The 18,159-nt window shown below is 43.2% G+C and overlaps 1 protein-coding gene and 1 pseudogene across 1 annotated transcript; one reads left to right on the forward strand and one right to left on the reverse strand.

The window, feature by feature from the left end:
* Window positions 1–1,616: 1,616 nt before the first annotated feature.
* C12H9orf64 (chromosome 12 C9orf64 homolog) lies at window positions 1,617–16,538 on the reverse strand. Its single transcript, XM_004671024.2, has 4 exons — window positions 16,129–16,538; window positions 15,178–15,437; window positions 4,541–4,736; window positions 1,617–1,957 (listed from the first exon to the last, which is right to left on the reverse strand). Exons 1-4 carry the CDS (start codon window positions 16,457–16,459, stop codon window positions 1,725–1,727), a joined length of 1,020 nt encoding a protein of 339 aa, XP_004671081.2. The 5' UTR covers window positions 16,460–16,538; the 3' UTR covers window positions 1,617–1,724.
* On the forward strand, window positions 8,717–9,448 carry LOC123453659 (annotated as a pseudogene).
* Window positions 16,539–18,159: the final 1,621 nt, after the last annotated feature.

Consider the following 18,159-nt stretch of genomic DNA (forward strand, 5'->3'; position numbering starts at 1 on the left):
TAGGTGCTGGGATGCACCACTGTACCTCTGACAATCAAGACTGACTTTTATAAAACCAGTATTTCATATGTCAAACACTCTTACTTTCTCTCTCTCTTCTATTCAACTATTAAGACATACAGAAAATAACTGAGCTGAGGGTACGGCTCAGTGGTGGAATACTGGCCTAATAAGTACAAGGCCTTGGATTTGATCCCTAAAATGATGGTGGGGGGAGGGGAGGGAAAGGAAAGGAAGAAAATAACTAGTAGCTGAGAAAAGCTATCAACTGAATAGATAAATGTTACCATTCAAGATTGTGCAACACGATAAAGGTAGTACACAATGATATGCCAAGAATAAAATTTTTGTTTTTGGCTGGAGAAATGTTTAACGGTTAAGGTGATTGCCTGTAAAGCCAAAGGACCCAGGTACCCAGGACCCCCGTAAGCCAGATGCACAAGGTTGCACATGTGTCTGTAGTTCATTTGCAGTGACTGGAGACCCTGGTGTACCCTCTCTCTCTCTCTCTCTCAAATAAATAAATAAAAATTAAAAAATTTGTTTTTGAGTCAGACAGGGTCTTTTATATCACTGGCTGGACTTATACTATATAGAGCTGAGGATGACCTTGAACGCCTGTATCCATCACCCCCCACCTCCTTGATGGGATTACAACACTCTTGGCTTAAAACATAAAAATATATATATTTCATTTACTTATTTGAGAGAGAGCACACGAGAGAGGAAGAAGCAGACAGAGAAAGAATGGGCCTTCAGCCTCTGCAAATGAACTCCAGACTCATGCACCACCTTGTGTGTCTGGCTTACATGGGTCCTAGGGAATCAAACCTGTGTCACTAGGCTTCACAGGCAAACACCTTAACCACTAAACCATCTCTCCAGTCCCTGGTTTAAAACTTTTGAAAAGGGCTGGAGAGATGGCTTAGTGGTTATGTGGTTGCCTGTAAAGCCTAAGGACCCTGGTTCTAGGCTTGATTCCCCAGGACCCATATAAGCCAAATGCACAAGGTGGCACATGCATCTGGAGTTTGTTTGCAGTGGATGGAGGCCCTGGTGTGCCCATTCTCTCTCTGCGTCTTTCTCTGTCTGTTGCTCTCAAATAAATCAATAAAAATAAACAAAAAAATTAAAAACAAACAACAACAAAAAAAAACTTTTGAAGAGCTGGCATGATGGTACATGCTTATTGGCTAGCTAGCTAGTCTAGTCAAAACAGGTTAGCTCCAGGTTCAGTAAAAGACTGTCTCAAAAATAAGGGTGTAGCCGGGCATGGTGGCGCACACCTTTAATCCCAGCACTCGGGAGGCAGAGGTAGGAGGATTGCCATGAGTTCAAGGGCACCCTGAGATGACAGAGTTAATTCCAGGTCAGCCTGGACCAGGGTGAACCCTACCTTGAAAAACCAAAAAAAAAAGCAAAACCAAAAAAAAAAAATAAGGTTGAGCGCTAGGTGTCATGGCTCACGCCTTTAATCCCCAGCACTAGGGAGGCTAAGGTAAGAGGATCACTGAGTTCGAGGCCAACCTGAGGCTATGTAGTGAATTCCAAGTTAGCCTAGGCTAGAGCAAGACCCTACCTCAAAATAAGTAAATAAATAAAAATTGGAGACTAAATAATTAATTTTCCTGTATATTCTACCACCCTGATATCAAACCAGAATTGTACAAGTGATTATATGACACAAAAACATAAGTGTTTCTTGGAATGATTTGCACTCAGGGTCAATAATATATGCACCGTGTGCGATGAAATGGAATTCCTTTCATATCTTCTCTGTGATCACGAGCGTAGTCCCATAAGTAATAATCCAGAAAAATGGAATTGATATTTTCTTTGTTTTTTTCACTCTCTTTTCCAATAAGCTCCAGAAGACAATCCCGGATCAGTTCGACGCACCAAATTGAGCACCCTCTAATTTCCACCTCTTGTTTATCTCCGTATGAGAGCATTTCTCCTACAATGGTTACAAAAGGGAGAGGGAAAAATCATTTCTAAGCTTAGGCATTAATATAAAATTAAAAGTTATGAACTGGAGAGATGGCTCAGTGGTTAAGGCCCTAAGGACCCAAGTTCTATTCCCCAGTACCCACATAAAGCCAGATGCACAAGAAGACACATGTATCTGTAGTTCATTTGCAATGGCTAGAGGCCCCAACATGCCTATTCTCTCTCTTTGCCTCTACCTTTTTCTCTCACAAAATATATAAATAATAAGCCTGGTGTGGTGGCACATACCTCTAATCTCAGCACTTGGGTGGCAGAGGTAGGAGGATTGCCATGAGTTCGAGGCCGGAGACTCCATAGTGAATCCTAGGTCAGCTTGGGCTACACTGAGACCCTACCTCAAAAAAACAACATAAAAATTAAAAAAAGTAATTTGTTGTTGTTTTTCAAGGTAGGTTATTTGTTGTTTTCCAGGTGGGGTCTCACTGTAGCCAGGCTGACCTGGAATTCACTGTGCAGTCTCGGGTGACCTCCAGCTCCTATCTGTCCTCCTACCTCCACCTCCCAAGTGCTGGGATTAAAGGCGTGCACCACCACGCCCAATAGGAATGCTATTTTTTTTTTTTTTGAGGTAGGGTCTCACTACACCTGGCAGGAAATATAATTTTTAATTGAGGTACTATAAGGCAGTCCTATAACCTAGCATTCAAGAAATTGAGGGCAGGAGGATCCTAAATTACAAGCCATTCTGGGCCACATAGTGTGTCAAAAAAGGGAAAAAATAAATCTGATTTTTATGTGAACTCTCCTAATTTTCAAGTGTTAAAGACTGACTAAAATTGCATAAAGCCCTAGCACTTGGGAAGGCTGGGGTAGGAGGAATGCAGTGTAGACTAAATCCAAAAGGAGAAATCTGACCCACTCACTACTCCACAGATAGAGCTGTTCTCAGCATTTCAAAAAGTAGTGTTGGTAGCATAGAGTGCATAGTACTTACCAAATGTTATCTAACTTTGGAGTACTTATCCCATAGTATCTCATGGGATATCTTACCCTTGAAACACACTTCAGGAAAAATGAACATGAAATAGTCCCATGTTTCTGATGCAAAAACTTAGGCATGAAAAGCCATCCTCGTGAAAAGTGGATTGGCACCCTATGCCTCAAGTTCCCATGGTAAATTGCCTTTCTACCTCTCATTACATTTGCCTTAAGTAAAATCACACCATCCTGGCTGGATAGATAGCTTAGCCATTAGGCGCTTGCCTGTGAAGCCTAAGGACCCCGGGTCAAGGCTCGATTCCCCAGGACCCATGTTAGCCAGATGTACAAGGGGGCACATCTGGAGTTCATTTGCAGTGGCTAGAGGCCCTGGTGTGCCCATTCTCATTCCCTCTCTCTCTCTCTCTCTCTTTCTCTCTCCCTTTTTGTCTATATCTGTTGCTGTCCAATAAATAAATAAAAAATGAACAACAACAAAAAGTAGTGTTGGTGATCTGCCTTCTCCACACAACATATTTACATGAATGACCCCTACCTTTTCATTTTTACTCTGAAACGGAACTTGTGACCAGTTATGTCACGGAATGTTATAAGGCCATCAAAATCTTAGGAACAAACAGCATCTTTAAGAATTCAACGAATTCTAAAATACAGTTTCAAATAATCTTCTGGGTGTGGGTGGCACACGTCTTTAATCCCACCTCTATCACAATGTAGTATAATTAACATTCTTCAAATGTTAACCCTGTATCACACATCTCCATGTAACAAATTCAAGTTTAATTTTACTAGGCTCTCCAATTAAAATGTTCAAATATCACAATTCTCAACAATTCCCATATTCTCAAGTGTAAACAACTTTTCCTACATTTCAAATACACTGACACTTTTCTTTACTCTTATACATTTTTTTGACCACAGTCTTGCTATGTAGCCCAGGCTTTCTTCTCTAACCCATCCCTCCTGCCTCTACTTCCTAAGTGCTGTATGACAATCATGCACCACCATATCCAGAACATATGTTTCTTTCTTTTAAAAACAATTTTTAGGGCTGGAAAAATGGCTTAGTGGTTAAGGTAGATGCCTGCAAAGCCAAAGGACCAAGGCTCAATTTCCTAGTGCCCAGGTAAGCCAGACGCACATGGTAGTAGATGTGTATGGAGTTTGTCTGCAGTGGCTAGAGGCCTTGGCATGCCCATACTCACTCACTCTCTCTCTCTAGTAAAATAAATTAAAAATAAAAAAGTACAAAAAAATATTTTAAAAATTAATATTTTATTTATTTGTTTAAGAGAGAGAGGGACAGATAGAGAAAGGGAGAGAGCAAATGGGAGCACCAGGGCCTCTAGCCATTGCAAGCTCCAGGCATATATGCCACATTGTGCATTTGGCTTCATGTGGGTAGTGGGGAATCAAGCCTGGATCCTTTGCAGTCAGGTACCTTAACCACTGAGTCATCTCTCCAGCCCAGAACATATATTTCAATCTTGCTTTTTATTTTTTTTTTAAGCAAAGGAATTTTTTGTGTGAAAGAAACCAGAGACTAGACAACAAATCATACCATAGCAAACAATGACTTAAGGTAGCAAACCTTTGAGAAGTTTCTTCATTAATTTATCAGAGTACTTCAGGGCTCCAAGGTAAACAAGAATCTGAGGTAACCGGTAATCGGCAAACATGGTGATGCTAGAGATATCCTTAAAGCATCCATCGCCTTTTCCTTCTAGTACACTCCACGTGTCTGCCACAAGGATTTGAGCTCGTTTGTAAAAAGAAATTCTTTTCCCCTAAAAAATGACGAGAATATGTGTCACCATGATATCTAAAAGTCTTATGTGTGCTACTTTAAAAAGGTACATGTGGGCTGGGCGTGATGGCGCACGCCTTTAATCCCAGCACTTTTGGGAAGCAGAGGTAGGAGGATTGCCATGAGTTCGAGGTCCCCCTAAGACTACCTAGTGAAGTCCAGGTCAGTCTGGGCTACAGTGAGACCCTAACTAAAAAAACAAAACCAAAAAAAAAGCAGGAAGCCGGGCATGGTGGCACACGCCCTTAATCTCAGCACTCGGGAGGCAAAGCTAAAAGTTCAAGGCCACCCTGAGACTACATAGTGAATTCCAGGTCAGCCTGGGCTAGAGCAAGACCCTACCTTGAAAAACCAAACAGGAAAAAAAAAAAAATTAAAATTAAATGGTACATGTTAAAAACATTTTCTCAGGCAGAATATGTTGGTAAGAATTCATAATCTTTTTTTACAGAAAATAAAAGGATCTGGGCTTGAGATATGGCTTAGCGATTAAGGCACTTGTCTGCAAAGCCAAAGGACCCACGGTCAACTCCCCAAAACCCACATAAGCCAGATGCACATGGGGCACACATGTCTGGAATTCAATTGCAGTGGCTAGAACTGTCTTCTCTATCTGCCTCTTTCTCAAATAAAATAAATATAAATTTAAAAAGTTTTAAAAGAAAATAAAAGGATCTAACAAACATATATATATATATATATTTGTTTTGTTTTGTTTTTTGAGTTAGGGTCTCACTCTGGCCCAGGCTGAGCTGACACTCCATAGTCTCATGCTGGCTTCAAACTCATGGGCGATCTTCCTACCTCTGCCTCTTGAGTGCTGGGATTAAAGGTGTGTGCCACCATACCCAGGTTTTAATTAACATTTAATTGTCTCTATCACTCCAAAGTTTTTTTCCAAGTACAAAAACAATTTGTGCAATCCTGGTACCATCAATATTCATTTTCAATGTTACTACCTCATATATGTATTTCAATGTTATGATCGTTGTCCCTGCACTTAAGTGCTCCTGTGTCAAATAAATAATAATTTTTGTTTTTCTTTTCAAGGTAGGCTCTCTCTCTAGCCCAGATTGACCTGGAACTCACTATGTAGTCTCAAGCTGGCATCAAACTCAGGTGACCCTCCTACCTCTGCCTCCTGAGTGCTGGGATTAAAGGCATGCGCCACCACAACTGGCCATATTATTATTATTTTTAAAGAAAGCCCAATAGACTGGCCTTTGTTTGTTTTGTTTTGTTTTGTTTTTTAATGCCAGGGAGAGAGAGTTGTCATGCCAGGGCCACCAACCACTACAATCAAACTCCAAACACGTGGTTGCCCCTCTCCCCATGTGTGCGACATTGCGCACACTTGTCACTGTGCATCTGGCTTACATGGGACCTGGAGAGTAGATCATGAGTCCTTAGGCTTCACAAGCAAGTGTCTTAACCACTAAGCCATCTCTCCAGCCCATAATTGTTAATATCAACGTAGTATTCTTATCTAGATGTAGTGATGCACCCCATTAACATTGAATCCCTGAAGCAGGAGGATCCATGTCAGTTCAAGGCCAGCCTGGGGCTACAGAGTGAGTTTCAGGTCAGCCTGGGCTAGAGAGAGACTCTACTTCAAAAAGTAAATAATTAAACAAATATAAAATTAAAGAGGACCCAAACATGGAAAGTAAAACCAAGCACCATAATCCCAGCACTCAGAAGGATGAGGCAGAATAAGCACCACAAATTCAAGGACAGCCTAGGATAGGTATGAGTTCCAAGCTAGTCAGAGGTACACAGTGAGATCCTGTCTCAAAGAAAATAAAGCTCAAGTGAGGAATGAATAATAAATTAATTCAATAATCAACAAAACTCGTTTTTTTGGGGGGGGGAGGGGTTGAGGCAGGGTCTCATTCTGGCCTACACTGACCTGGAACTCAACTCTGTAGCTGAGGCCAGCTTCAACCTACTTCAAGCCTCCCAAGTGCTAGGATTTTAGACTAAGCCACCCCACCCAGCTTCCCAGAAAATTTTTTCTAAATAAGCTAATTATGGTTGCAGTAATCAAATTCTGGGACCCAGAACTGAGCATGTAGGTTAAAAGTATGTTAGTCTAACATGTATGAGATCCTCACACCAAAAATAAAGTCCTCAAACAGCAGTTCTCTTTATGTCCCATAACTGTGTTTTGTGAGTAAAATATTTCCGTTTTTCTTTCTTTTCTTTTCTTCTTATGGTTTTTCGAGGTAGGATTTCACTCTAGTCCAGGCTGACTTGGAATTCACTATGTAATCTCAGGGTGGCCTTGAAATCATGGTGATCCTCCTACATCTGCCTCCCAAATACTGGGATTAAAGGTGTGCAGCACCACACCCAGCAAATAAAATATTTTCAAAATAACTGTCAAGGGAAAAAACCATGACTCTTTTGGCCAGTCAAGGTACACATGCCTTTAAACCACAGCCAGGAGATTAAGGCAGGAGGATTGCTACAAGTTTTTGGATAGCCTGACCTATGCAGGGAGTTTCAGTCTTGCTAGGGCTACATGGCAAAACCTTGTCTTAAATTTTTTTTTTTTTTTTTTTTTTGGTTTTTCGAGGTAGGGTCTCACTCTGGCTCAGGCTGACCTGGAATTCACTATGGAGTCTCAGGGTGGCCTCGAACTCACGGCGATCTCCCTACCTCTGCCTCCCGAGTGCTGGGATTAAAGGCGTGCGCCACCATGCCCAGCTTAATTTTTATTTTTTTATTTGAGTTTTCATAGTTGAACATAAAGTAATTTGAACATAATCCTCTCCCAATACCTTCTTTTGTTTCTCTTCCCTTCCACTATACTATTATTCCAATTAATCCTTCCATTTTTGATTGGGTTTTTTTGTCCACTTCCATCATTCATAGTAAAATGTTGGTGAACTAAATATTGTGAAAGTCTTCTGGAGACAATGACAGCTGCTGTGGAGTAATGAGCTCAGAGCCAGAAGATAATGTCCCAAATTATTCCTTCCTGTTCTCTGGCTCTTACAATTCTTTCTACCACACACTTCTGCACTATTCCCTGAGCCGTGGGGGAAAAAATATTTTTTAAAGAATTGGTTTTCAAGCCAGGTGTGGTGGCACACACCTTTAATCACAGCACTTGGGAGGCAGAGGTAGTAGGATCACCGTGAGTTCGAGGCCACCCTGAGACTACAGAGTGAATTCCAGGTCAGCCTGGACTAGAGTGAGACCCTTCCTCGAAAAACCAAAAAAAAAAAAAAAAAAAAGAATTGGTTTTCAGCCAGGTGTGAGGACTGCAAGGAGGCCACCCTAGTGAATTCCAGGTCAGCCTGGACTAGAGTGAAACCCTACCTTGAGAAACAAAACAAAGCAAAACAAAACGAATTGGTTTTCAGCACTTAGGAGGCAGAGATAGGAGGATCACCACAAGATTTGAGGCCACTCTGAAACTAAATAGTGAATTTCAGGTCAGCCTGGGCTAGAGCAAGACCCTACTTGAAAATTTTTTAAAAAAAAAAAAGCGTTAATGGGCTAGAGAGATGGTTCAGCAGATAAAGCACTTACCTGCAAAGCCTAATTACCCTAGTTTGATTACTCAGTACCAACATAAGTACAATGTGGGGCATGTAGCTGGAGTTCATTTGCAACAACTAGAGGATCTGGTATGCACATTCTCTCTCTCTCCATCTTTCTGTCTGTCTCTCTTCTGTCTCCCTCTGTTTGCAAATAAATAAATAAATAAAAACATGCTTTATCTAGGTGTTGTGGTGCACGCCTTTAATCCCAGCACTTGGGAGGCAGAGATAGGAGGACCACGACGAGTTCAAAGCCACCATGAGACTACATAGTGAATTCCAGGTCGGCTACAATGAGACCCTACCTCAAAAAAAAAAAAAAAGCAAAAAAATAATAATAATAAAAAACACGGGACTATGAAGCCAAGACCTGGCAGCAGAGATGCTGCCAGGTGGGAGAAAGTGAGCAATGCACTGGCTGCTGCCTCTGTCCTGCAGCGTCTCTGTGGCCGTGTGATGCAGGCACGGCCTCTGCTGGCTTGGGATGTTCTATGTGATGAGGTAGGGCCGCAGGACCGGTGTCTTCCTCACCTGGAATGAATGTAAAGCCCAGGGAGACTGGTTTCCTGCTGGCAGGTTTAAGAAATTTGCCACTGAAGATGAGGCCTGGGCCTTTGTGAGGAACTCTGCCAGCCCAGATGGTGCAGAAGGGCAGGAAAACTCCAGTATGCTTGAGATCAGCAAGAGACCCTGGCAGCCTCTGGATGAAGGTGAATCAGTGGTTATCTACACAGATGGCTGCTATTCCAGTAATGGGCAAAGGCGAGCTTGAGCTGGCATTAGTGTTTACTGGGGGCCAGGCCAGCCTTTAAACCTAGGCATTAGGCTTCCTGGACGAGAGACAAACCAAAGAGCAGAGATCCATGTAGCCTGCAAAGCCAATGAACAAGCAAAGGCTCAGAACATCAGCAAGCTGGTGCTATACACAGACAGCATGCTCACCATCAATGGGATAACTAACTGGGTTCAAGGATGGAAGAATGGGTGGAGAACAAGTGCTGGGAAAGATGTGATCAACAAGAAGGACTTTATGGAGCTGGATGAGCTCACCCAGGGCAGGGACATTCAGTGGAGAACCTTCTCTTTTCAGATGACAGTGACTTTGGGATGACTCAGAAGGCACCATGGTGCTGAGAAGTGACAGGAGTGCTCAGCACTGCAATATCTCTATCACACCCTCCAAGGCTCAGAGTCCATTGCAGAAAAGGTGATGGAAAGAATGTAAGAGCCAAAGGAAAGGTAGGACTCCTTACAACTTGCTCCTTCAGACACAAAATGGCCTGGATATCCATGTCCTTACAGTGCCTGACACTACCTACTCAAGGCCATCATAATAGGAAGAAAAGATGGTAACATCAACATGAGAGAGACTGGTTGAGAGTGGGAGGTGATATGATGGAGGAGTTTCAAAGGAGAAAATGGGGGGAAGGAGGGAAATTACCATGGGATATTATTTATAATCATGGAAGTTTTCAATAAAGAAAAGAAACTGTAAGTCAGAAATAAACCCTTTCCTTCCATTTAAAAAAAAAAAAAGGTGTTTAGTGACTAGCAAGCTCATTATTACATTAGGAAACAGGATTATAGAAATATAGTGCTCTGGTCCCTAACTCAGACTGACTGAGGCCTTCAAGACCCCACAGCGAGTACTAATAACCCTGCTGAGGAGGGCACTCAGTGTAATGGGGGTGAGTGAGAGGAGACTTAAGCATGTAACCTTTAAAAAAAAATTAGCTGGGCATTATTATTATTATATTATATTATTATTATTATTATAAAATTAGCTCACGCCTTTCACCCAAGTGCTGGGAAGGCAGAGGTAAGAGGATCACCATGACTTTGAGGCCACCCTAAGACTACTTGGTGAATTCCAGGTCAGCCTAGGCTAGAATGAGACTTTACCTGGAAAAACCAACAATAATAATTTAATTTAAAGTTAATTTTTTAAAACCGCTGGGTGTGGTGGTGCACACCTTTATTTCCAACACTTAGGAGGAAGAGGTAGGAGGATCCCTGTGAGTTTGAGGCCACCCTGAGACTACATAGTGAATTCTAGGTCAGCCTGGGCTAAAGTGAGACCCTACCTTGAAAAACCAAAACCAAAAAGAAAAAAAGTGCTTTAGGATAACTAATATTAACCTTACAACTAATGTTATGGAAAAATTCTCTCTTCTATCTCTCTGTCTGCAAATAAAAATATTTTAAAAAAACATACTTCTGTTATTGGTGCCGATCAGTGGTGGTGGTGTCCTTGTATAGCAAAAACAAAATGAAAACACAATACTCCCTGGTTTGATTCCCCAGTAGCCACATAAAGCCAGATACACAAAGTGGCACATGCATCTGGAGCTCCTTTGAAGTGGGTGGAGGCCCTGGCATTCCCATTCTCTCTATCTCTGCTTGCAAATAAATAAAAAGAGAATATATCTTAAAAACTACAAAAAACAAACAAAAACCCAAAAAACTAGAGAAGGCTTAACATTTAAGAAGAAATTTGCCTGCAATGGTACTGTAATTGAGCATCCAAAATATGGAGAAGTAATTCAGCTACAGGGTAAACAGCGCAAGAACATATGCTGGTTCCTAATAGAGAATGCTAAGGCTAAGGCTAGTCAGCTGAAGATTCGTGGGTTTTAAGTTCTTGCAGCTCTCTGAAACACAAGTGAGGATTTCCTCCCAATTAGTAGAACTTCCCTTCTGTTCCCTGTCACAAGTTTAAAAACCTCACAGCTTGTATAAGGTAATCATTTGGGGACTACTTTCACTTGCAGTAGTGTAACTTTCATGCTGAAAAGAGAAAAAAAAAAAGTAATGATTTTTTTGGGGGGGGAGAATAAGGGAGGTTGAGATAGGGTCTCATGTAGCTAAGGTTAGTTTCAAGTTCAATATGTATATTGATGTGCTGGAGAGATTGCTTAATGGTTAAGGCTCTTGCCTGCAAATCCTAAGGACCCAGGTTCGATTCTGCAGGTCCCATGTAAGCCAGATGCACAAGGTGGCACATGCATCTGAAGTAATTTTGCAGTGGCTAGAGGCCCTGATGTGCCCATTCTCCCTGTCTCTAATAAATAAAAATTAAAAAAGATATCCCAATATGTACAGGATGAACTTGAACTGCTGATTGGCCTCTCTCCAACCTCCCAAGTGTTAAGATTCTTTTTTAAAAAATATATTTGCCGGGCATAGTGGCGCACGCCTTTAATCCCAGCACTTGGGAGGCAGAGGTAGGAGGATTGCCATGAGTTCGAGGCCACCCTGAGACTCCATAGTGAATTCCAGGTCAGCCTGGGCTAGAGTGAGACCCTACCTCGAAACCCCCCCCCCAAAAAAAAAAAATATATATATATATATATCTGGGCTGGAGAGATTGCTTAGTGGTTAAGGCATGTGAAGCCTGAGGACCAAGGTTTGATTCTCCAGGTCCCACGTAACCAGATGCACATGGTGGTGCATTTGTCTGGAATTCGTTTGCAGTGGCTAGAGGCCCTGGTGCGCCCATTCTCTCTGTCTCTAATAAGTAAATAAAAATAAATCAGAAAAAAAATCTTTTTAAATATATGTATTTATTTGAGAGAGAGACGCAGAGGCAGAGAGGGTGCACCAGGGCCGCCTGCCACGGCAAACGAACTCCAGACGCATGCACCCCCTTGTGCATCTGGTTATGTGGGTCCTGGGGAATCAAACCCAGGTCCTTTGGCTTTGCAGACAACTTAATAGCTAAGCCATCTCTCCATCACCCAAGTGTTAAGATTATTAAATGTGTTTTTTTTGTTGTTATGTTTGGGGGATTTTTCTAAAAAATATATGAAGACTCAGATATAATTCTATCAGTTACTTTTTCATTGCTAGGACAAAATACTAGATCAGAAGTAGCTAATGAAAGGAAAAAGATTTAATTCAGCTTACAGTTTTCAAAGGGGAAGTTTCAATGTGGTAGGGAAGATATGGCAGGCTTGAGCAGGAAGTCAGTGTCACACTGCAGCATAGAGAGCTGACAGAAGCCAGGAGTAGTGCCACATGCCTTTAGTCCCAGCACTGGGGAGGTAGAGGTAGGTGGATCACTGTGAGCTTGAGGCCACCCTGAGACACTTAGTGAATTTCAGGTCAGCCTGAGCTAGAGTGAGACCCTACCTTGAAACCCAACACCCCCCCAAAAAAAATAAAGGAAAAGAAAAGAAAGCTGAGAGAGAGACTAAAAAAACTAACAGTGTGTAGAGCTGGGTACAAGACCTCAAGGCCCACTCCCAGTGACACACTTCCTCACTTCCTCCAGCAAGGCTCTACCTCATAAAGTTTACACAAACTTCCAGAATTGCAGCACCAGCTGAGGCTGGGAGCATTTTACAAAAAGTTCAGTCCACCACATAGTCCATATACCAATTTTCATTCAGGAGGCAGAGGTAGAGGATCACTGTTGAGTTTAAGACCATCCTGGTACTACCGAGTGAGTTCCAGGTCATCCTGGTAGAGTGAGGCCCTACTTCAAACAAACAACAACAACAAAGAAAAAAAAAAAAAACAAAACAAGGGCTGGAGAGATGGCTTAGCAGTGTTTGCCTGTGAAGACAAAAGTCCCAGGTTTGATTCCCCAGGACCCACATAAGCCAGCTGCACAAGGGGGCACATGCATCTGGAGTTCATTTACAGTGGCTGAAGGCCCTGCACACCCATTCTCTCCCTGTCTCTCTCTGCCTCTTTCTCAAATAAATAAAATATTTTTTAAAAAGCTTTAAAGTTAATCTTTATTCTAATATGTTCTTTAAAAATTGAACTTTTCAGCAGAGCAAATCAAAAGTACTGCGCCTTAGCTGGGTGTGGTGGTGTACACCTTTAATCCCAGCACTGGGGAGGCAGAGGTAGGAGAATCACTGTGAGTTCAAGGCCACCCTGAGATGACATAGTAAATTCCAGGTCAGCCTGAACTAGAGCGAGACCCTACTTTGAAAACATAACAAAAAGAGTGCTGTGTCTTAAAGGAAACAAAACCTGAAGCCAGATATGATGGCTCATACCTGTAATCCCATCACTTAGAGGGATGACATAGGAGAACTGCCATGAAGTTAAGAGGATAATGTGGGCTAGACTTTCGGGTTAACCTCAAAGGAAACAAATAGGGGCTGTAGGAGATGGCTTAGCAGTTAAGGTGCTTGCCTGCAAAGCCCTCAAACCCAGGTTCGATTCCCCAGGACCCATGTAAGCCAGATGCACAGGGTGGCGCATGTGTCTGGAGTTCTTTTTCAGTGGCTGGAGGTCCTGGTGCACCCATTCTCTCTCTCTCTCTAATAAAACAACAACAGAAAGTCTACCAAAAGAAAAATTACTCTTTCCACACACAAAAACCACAAACTAAAGACAACATGAAAGAAAATAGGCTGAAGAGATGACTTAAGGGATTAACAGGAACCAGGCATGGTAGTGCATACCTTTAATCCCTGCACTTGCAAGGCAGGAGAATCACCATGAGTTGGAAGCCACCCTGAGACTACATAGTGAATTCCAGGTGAGCCTGGGCTAGTGTGTCCCTATTTGGAAAAACAAAAATACAAAACAAAAGGATGGCCTGTAGGCAGGCATGGTGGCATATGCCTTTAATCCCAGCACTCAGGAGGCAGAGGTGGGAGGATCAGTGTGAGTTCAAGGCCACCCTGAGACTACATAGTGAATTCAGGTCAGCCTGTACTAGAGTGAGACCCTACCTTGAAAAACAATGGCCCAAATGGAACACCAAGGAACTCAATCCAAAATATGCTGGAAAACAAGGCCAAAATGACATACTTTGAAGACAAAAAGGTCTCAAGGAAATCTTTGCATTAGTAAATAGAAAATGAAATTCAACAGGGGCTACAGACTCATTTCTAGAACTTTCTCTTTGCCCCTTCTATACCTAGTGGCAATATGTAACTGGTTATAATACATATCAGTTCAATCAGTATTTGCCTACGAATTTGTGAACTGGCACTGGAACGTCTCCTTTCCTCTCTCGTGCCAGTGGTCTAAGCAAGAGGTAAGATGGAAAATTCACAGACAGTAATCTCTTGTATTTCATTGAGTCAGTCTGTCTCAGGGAAAAAAATGGCACCAACAAGCAAAGATGGGAGCCACCTGAGTACCTATCTGGTATGTATCTGTCTAAATATCCACCTACAAATTTTTTTAGGCTTTTTATATTTATGTGTACAATTAAAAAGAAATCTTGACATTCATTAATCAGACACCTTTCCCTTTTTAGTTAAGTCAAAAGGCTACATACAACAATATGTGTTTTCAGGTATCTCAGCAAAAGTAAAACAAAGTAAAGTCTAAAACAAGAGTCAACAATTTTTTCTGTGAAGGACCTGAGAGTCAAATAGCTTGGGTTCTATGGGTTATATGGTCTTTACTGCAGTTACTCAATTATTTGTAAGTGAAAAAAGGACCTCAGATACATATAAAGTGGTACACACGTGCAAAGTCACACATGCACACAAGGTGGCACATGTGTCTGGAGTTCAATTGCAGTGGCTAGAGGCCCTGGAGTGCTGATTCGTTCTCTCTCATAAGTACAAAAAAAAAAAAAAAATTCACTGTGTATGAAAAAGAAAACACATTATGGATATAATGAACTTTTCAAGAAGTGCTTTCTAGTAGAGAGAATTTAATACACATTGTGAATTTCACCCAACAGTATAAAATCTTTGAAGTCCTGAAGGTTTACTCATCCTCAAGTGATACTATGGAGGGGGTAAGTGTTTGTTAGTTTTGAAGCATTTGCAGAGGCAGGATACCTCTAAGTTTGAGGCCCACCCTGAGAATACATAGGTCAGCCCAGGCTAGAGCAAGACCTTAGGGGGAAGGGGGATACAGGGGGAATCTCCAGCAGAACAAACTTACCTCAAACTGAGTCACATCTCTGTAAGAAGGAAAACATTCAACGACCAAGTGCATTAGCTTCTGCGCACTTTTTTCACTTTTTTGGACACAGTTAAGAAAAGAGCCTCCAAACTTCTCCAACAAAATTTTCCCGGTTTCATTAAGAATCCGATGCCTTTCTTCTATTAAAGGCATGGAATCATCGGTGTCTGAACGAAATATATCCCGAATTTGATCAAGGGTCACTGTGGCATAGTAGGAGGCACTAGTTATTGGTATCCCTTCAAAGAAAAAATTCAGATAAAGTGTCATACTTTAGTAGTTCATTAGGCCTTTGTTTTTACAAAATGAAATATGAAAGCAAAGTGCTATAAAAATGCTGCAAGGGCCCCGGGGTGGTGGCACATGCCTTTAGTCCCACCACTAGAAAGCAGAGGAAAGTGGATCGCTGTTAGTGAGGCCAGGCTAGAACTACAGAGTGAGTTCTAGGTCACCCTGGGCTACAATGTGACACTGCCTCGCAAAAAAAAAGAAATGCTTGCAAGGAGGACGAGTGACAATCAGACGCCATCGCTATGCTCTGCGTACTTATTCAGCAATGGCCTGTAATGGGTTTCATATAGCTTGTATAAAATGTTCTGCACTCTATACTTTGCTCTTCAGGAGTCCTTGAAGTGCCATTTCTTTTTCTTTGTCGGTGATAGGGGTTTCAGTTGAAGCCTAGGCTGGCCTGCAACTCGAGGCCATCCTCCTGCCTCACCCTCTTGATAGTTGGGATTAGAGGTGCAATCCAACACGCTTGACTTGAAATAGACTTCTTTACGCAACTGACTTTCACACCTAAGTGCACTAATAATTTATATACATTCCTTTCCACGGAACACGCCCGTTACGCTCTTACTGCAAGCGACTGGCGACGTAGAGCTGTCTTCTCGTCCGTCTACGACACACATGCTCTGGCCGAGAACCCACCTGCGTCCAGGGCTCGATTCACCGCGGCGCACAGGGACCAGTAGCCGCTGTAGGCCTTTCCCCGGTACGTCACCAGGCACTGGCGCTCGGCCTGCTCCGACCAGAAGGAGAAGTTGAGCGTGTCCACGACGAACACCCAGTTGAGCGCAGCCTCGTCGGCCGCCCGGGGATTGAGCTCATGCAGCGCCTTCCAGTCCTCCACGCGCCACTCGGCCGCCGCCGCCCGCAGCATCGCTGCCGCCCGGCGCACGCCCGCGCGGTCCACCACCACGTCCCGGCTGTTCTCCGCCACGTACCTCGCCGACTCCCGCGGAGGCAGCGGCTCGTCCATGCTGCCCGGAGCTCCGTCAGCTGAGAACGGCACTTGGAACTCCGGGCCCTCGACGGGCACAGAACACAGAGCCCGGAGCGCGGGGTCAGCGCGCGCCCTGCCGCAAGAGCTTCTGGGAAAGCGGCCCCGCCCATCCTCTCCGGCGCCCGCCCAGGAAGCACTTCCGCTTGCGGCGCCCCGCGGCTCCTCACGGGGACTTGTGGCCAGCTCTGGGGATGTACTTCTTGGCCGTCTTGTTTTGTCCTGCGCCGCCCTTCCGTAAAGACACAAGTCTTTGGCCCCGTTGTGGCCCTGCTCGCGGTGACCTACGCCCTTCGTGGACTTCACCCGCGGGAAGACGAAGTCTGAGCGACAGGCGAAGCCCGAAGTACACCTCATGAGTCATAAGGAGCCTGATGTCTGGGGACCCAAACGCGCGCAGACAAGCTCCCCTGACCGGACACCGAATGGCGGCCACTCTTCTTTTGCTAAACTCTTGGGCCATTTAGAGACCGGTTGAACGCTTAGGGCTAAGTGGAAGATTTGAAGTAGATGAAGAAACAATATTGTTAACTGTGCGTTATCTTGTGCTCACTCACTGAATCTCAGGAGCAATAGTGATCCCTAAATTGCAAATGAAGCTTAATGAGCCTGTGATTAGGTTGTCCCTCCTGGCCACCTGTAGCAATGGTGTAGGTTATTTTTTTTTAAATATTTATTTGATAGAAAGGGCGCGTCAGGGCCTCTATCTACTGCAAAGAACTCCAGACTAATGCTCCACCTTGTGCATCTGCCTTTATGCGCATACTGGGGAATCTACCTGGGTCATTAGGCTTTGCAGGCAAGTGCCTTAACGCTGAGACATCCTTCCAGCCCAGGATTTAAGACTTAGGTAACTGTTGGGGCTGCAGAGATAGCTTAGCGGTTAAGGCGCTTGTCTGCGAAGCCAAAGAATCCAGGTTCAATTCCCCACTACCCACGTAAGTCAGATACACAAAGGGGTGCATGTGTCTGAGGCTTGTTTGTGGTGGCTAGAGTCCTTCGCACGCCCATTCTCTTGTCTGTCTCCACTCTGCTTGCAAATAAATAAAATTAAATTTAAAAAAAAAAGATTTAGTGCGGAAGAGGTGGCAGAAAGAATGTAAGAGCCAAAGGAAGGGTAGGACTCCTTACATGCTCCCTCCAGACATAAAATGGCCTGGATATCCATGGCCTCATAGTGCTTGACACTATCTACACAAGACCATGTAAGAGGAGGAAAAGACCATGACATCAAAATAAAAGAATGATTGAGATGGGGAAGGGATGATGGAGAATGGAATTTCAAAGGGGAAAGTGTGTGTGGGGGGGCGAGGGTATTACCATAGGATACTTTTTATAATCATGGAAAATGTTAATAAAAATTGAGAAAAAAGATTTAGGTAATTGTTCATCCCAAATCAAGGGTACTAGAGGAATCAATCACAAATACCAATCATTCTGGTCAATTGTGACTCTGTGGCCCTACTGAGAAAATATTAACACATAAAAAAGTAACTATCACCAGGCGTGGTGGCGCACGTGAGATCATTTTACCTCTGCCTCCAGTGCTGGGATTAAAGGCATGCACCACAGCTGGCTTTTGAATGACAGCTATCATTCTGAATTGCTAAACTAAATGTCAAGCTCTTTGCAGAATGATTGTAGTTTCCATTTTCTATCATAATATACTAAGGTAGGCA

This window comes from Jaculus jaculus, chromosome 12 (assembly GCF_020740685.1).
Source record: "Jaculus jaculus isolate mJacJac1 chromosome 12, mJacJac1.mat.Y.cur, whole genome shotgun sequence".
In the NCBI taxonomy this organism is placed as follows: domain Eukaryota; kingdom Metazoa; phylum Chordata; class Mammalia; order Rodentia; family Dipodidae; genus Jaculus; species Jaculus jaculus.

Bases quoted from the DNA above. Each gene is read 5' to 3' on its own strand.
- C12H9orf64 (XM_004671024.2), bottom strand. From the start codon at position 16,459: ATGGACGAGCCGCTGCCTCCGCGGGAGTCGGCGAGGTACGTGGCGGAG. The intron at 15,438-16,128 runs GTGGGTTCTCGG...TTTTCTTTGAAG, and splicing joins GAATCGAGCCCTGGACGCAG to GGATACCAATAACTAGTGCC. The intron at 1,958-4,540 runs GTTTGCTACCTT...TAACCATTGTAG, and splicing joins AATGAAGAAACTTCTCAAAG to GAGAAATGCTCTCATACGGA.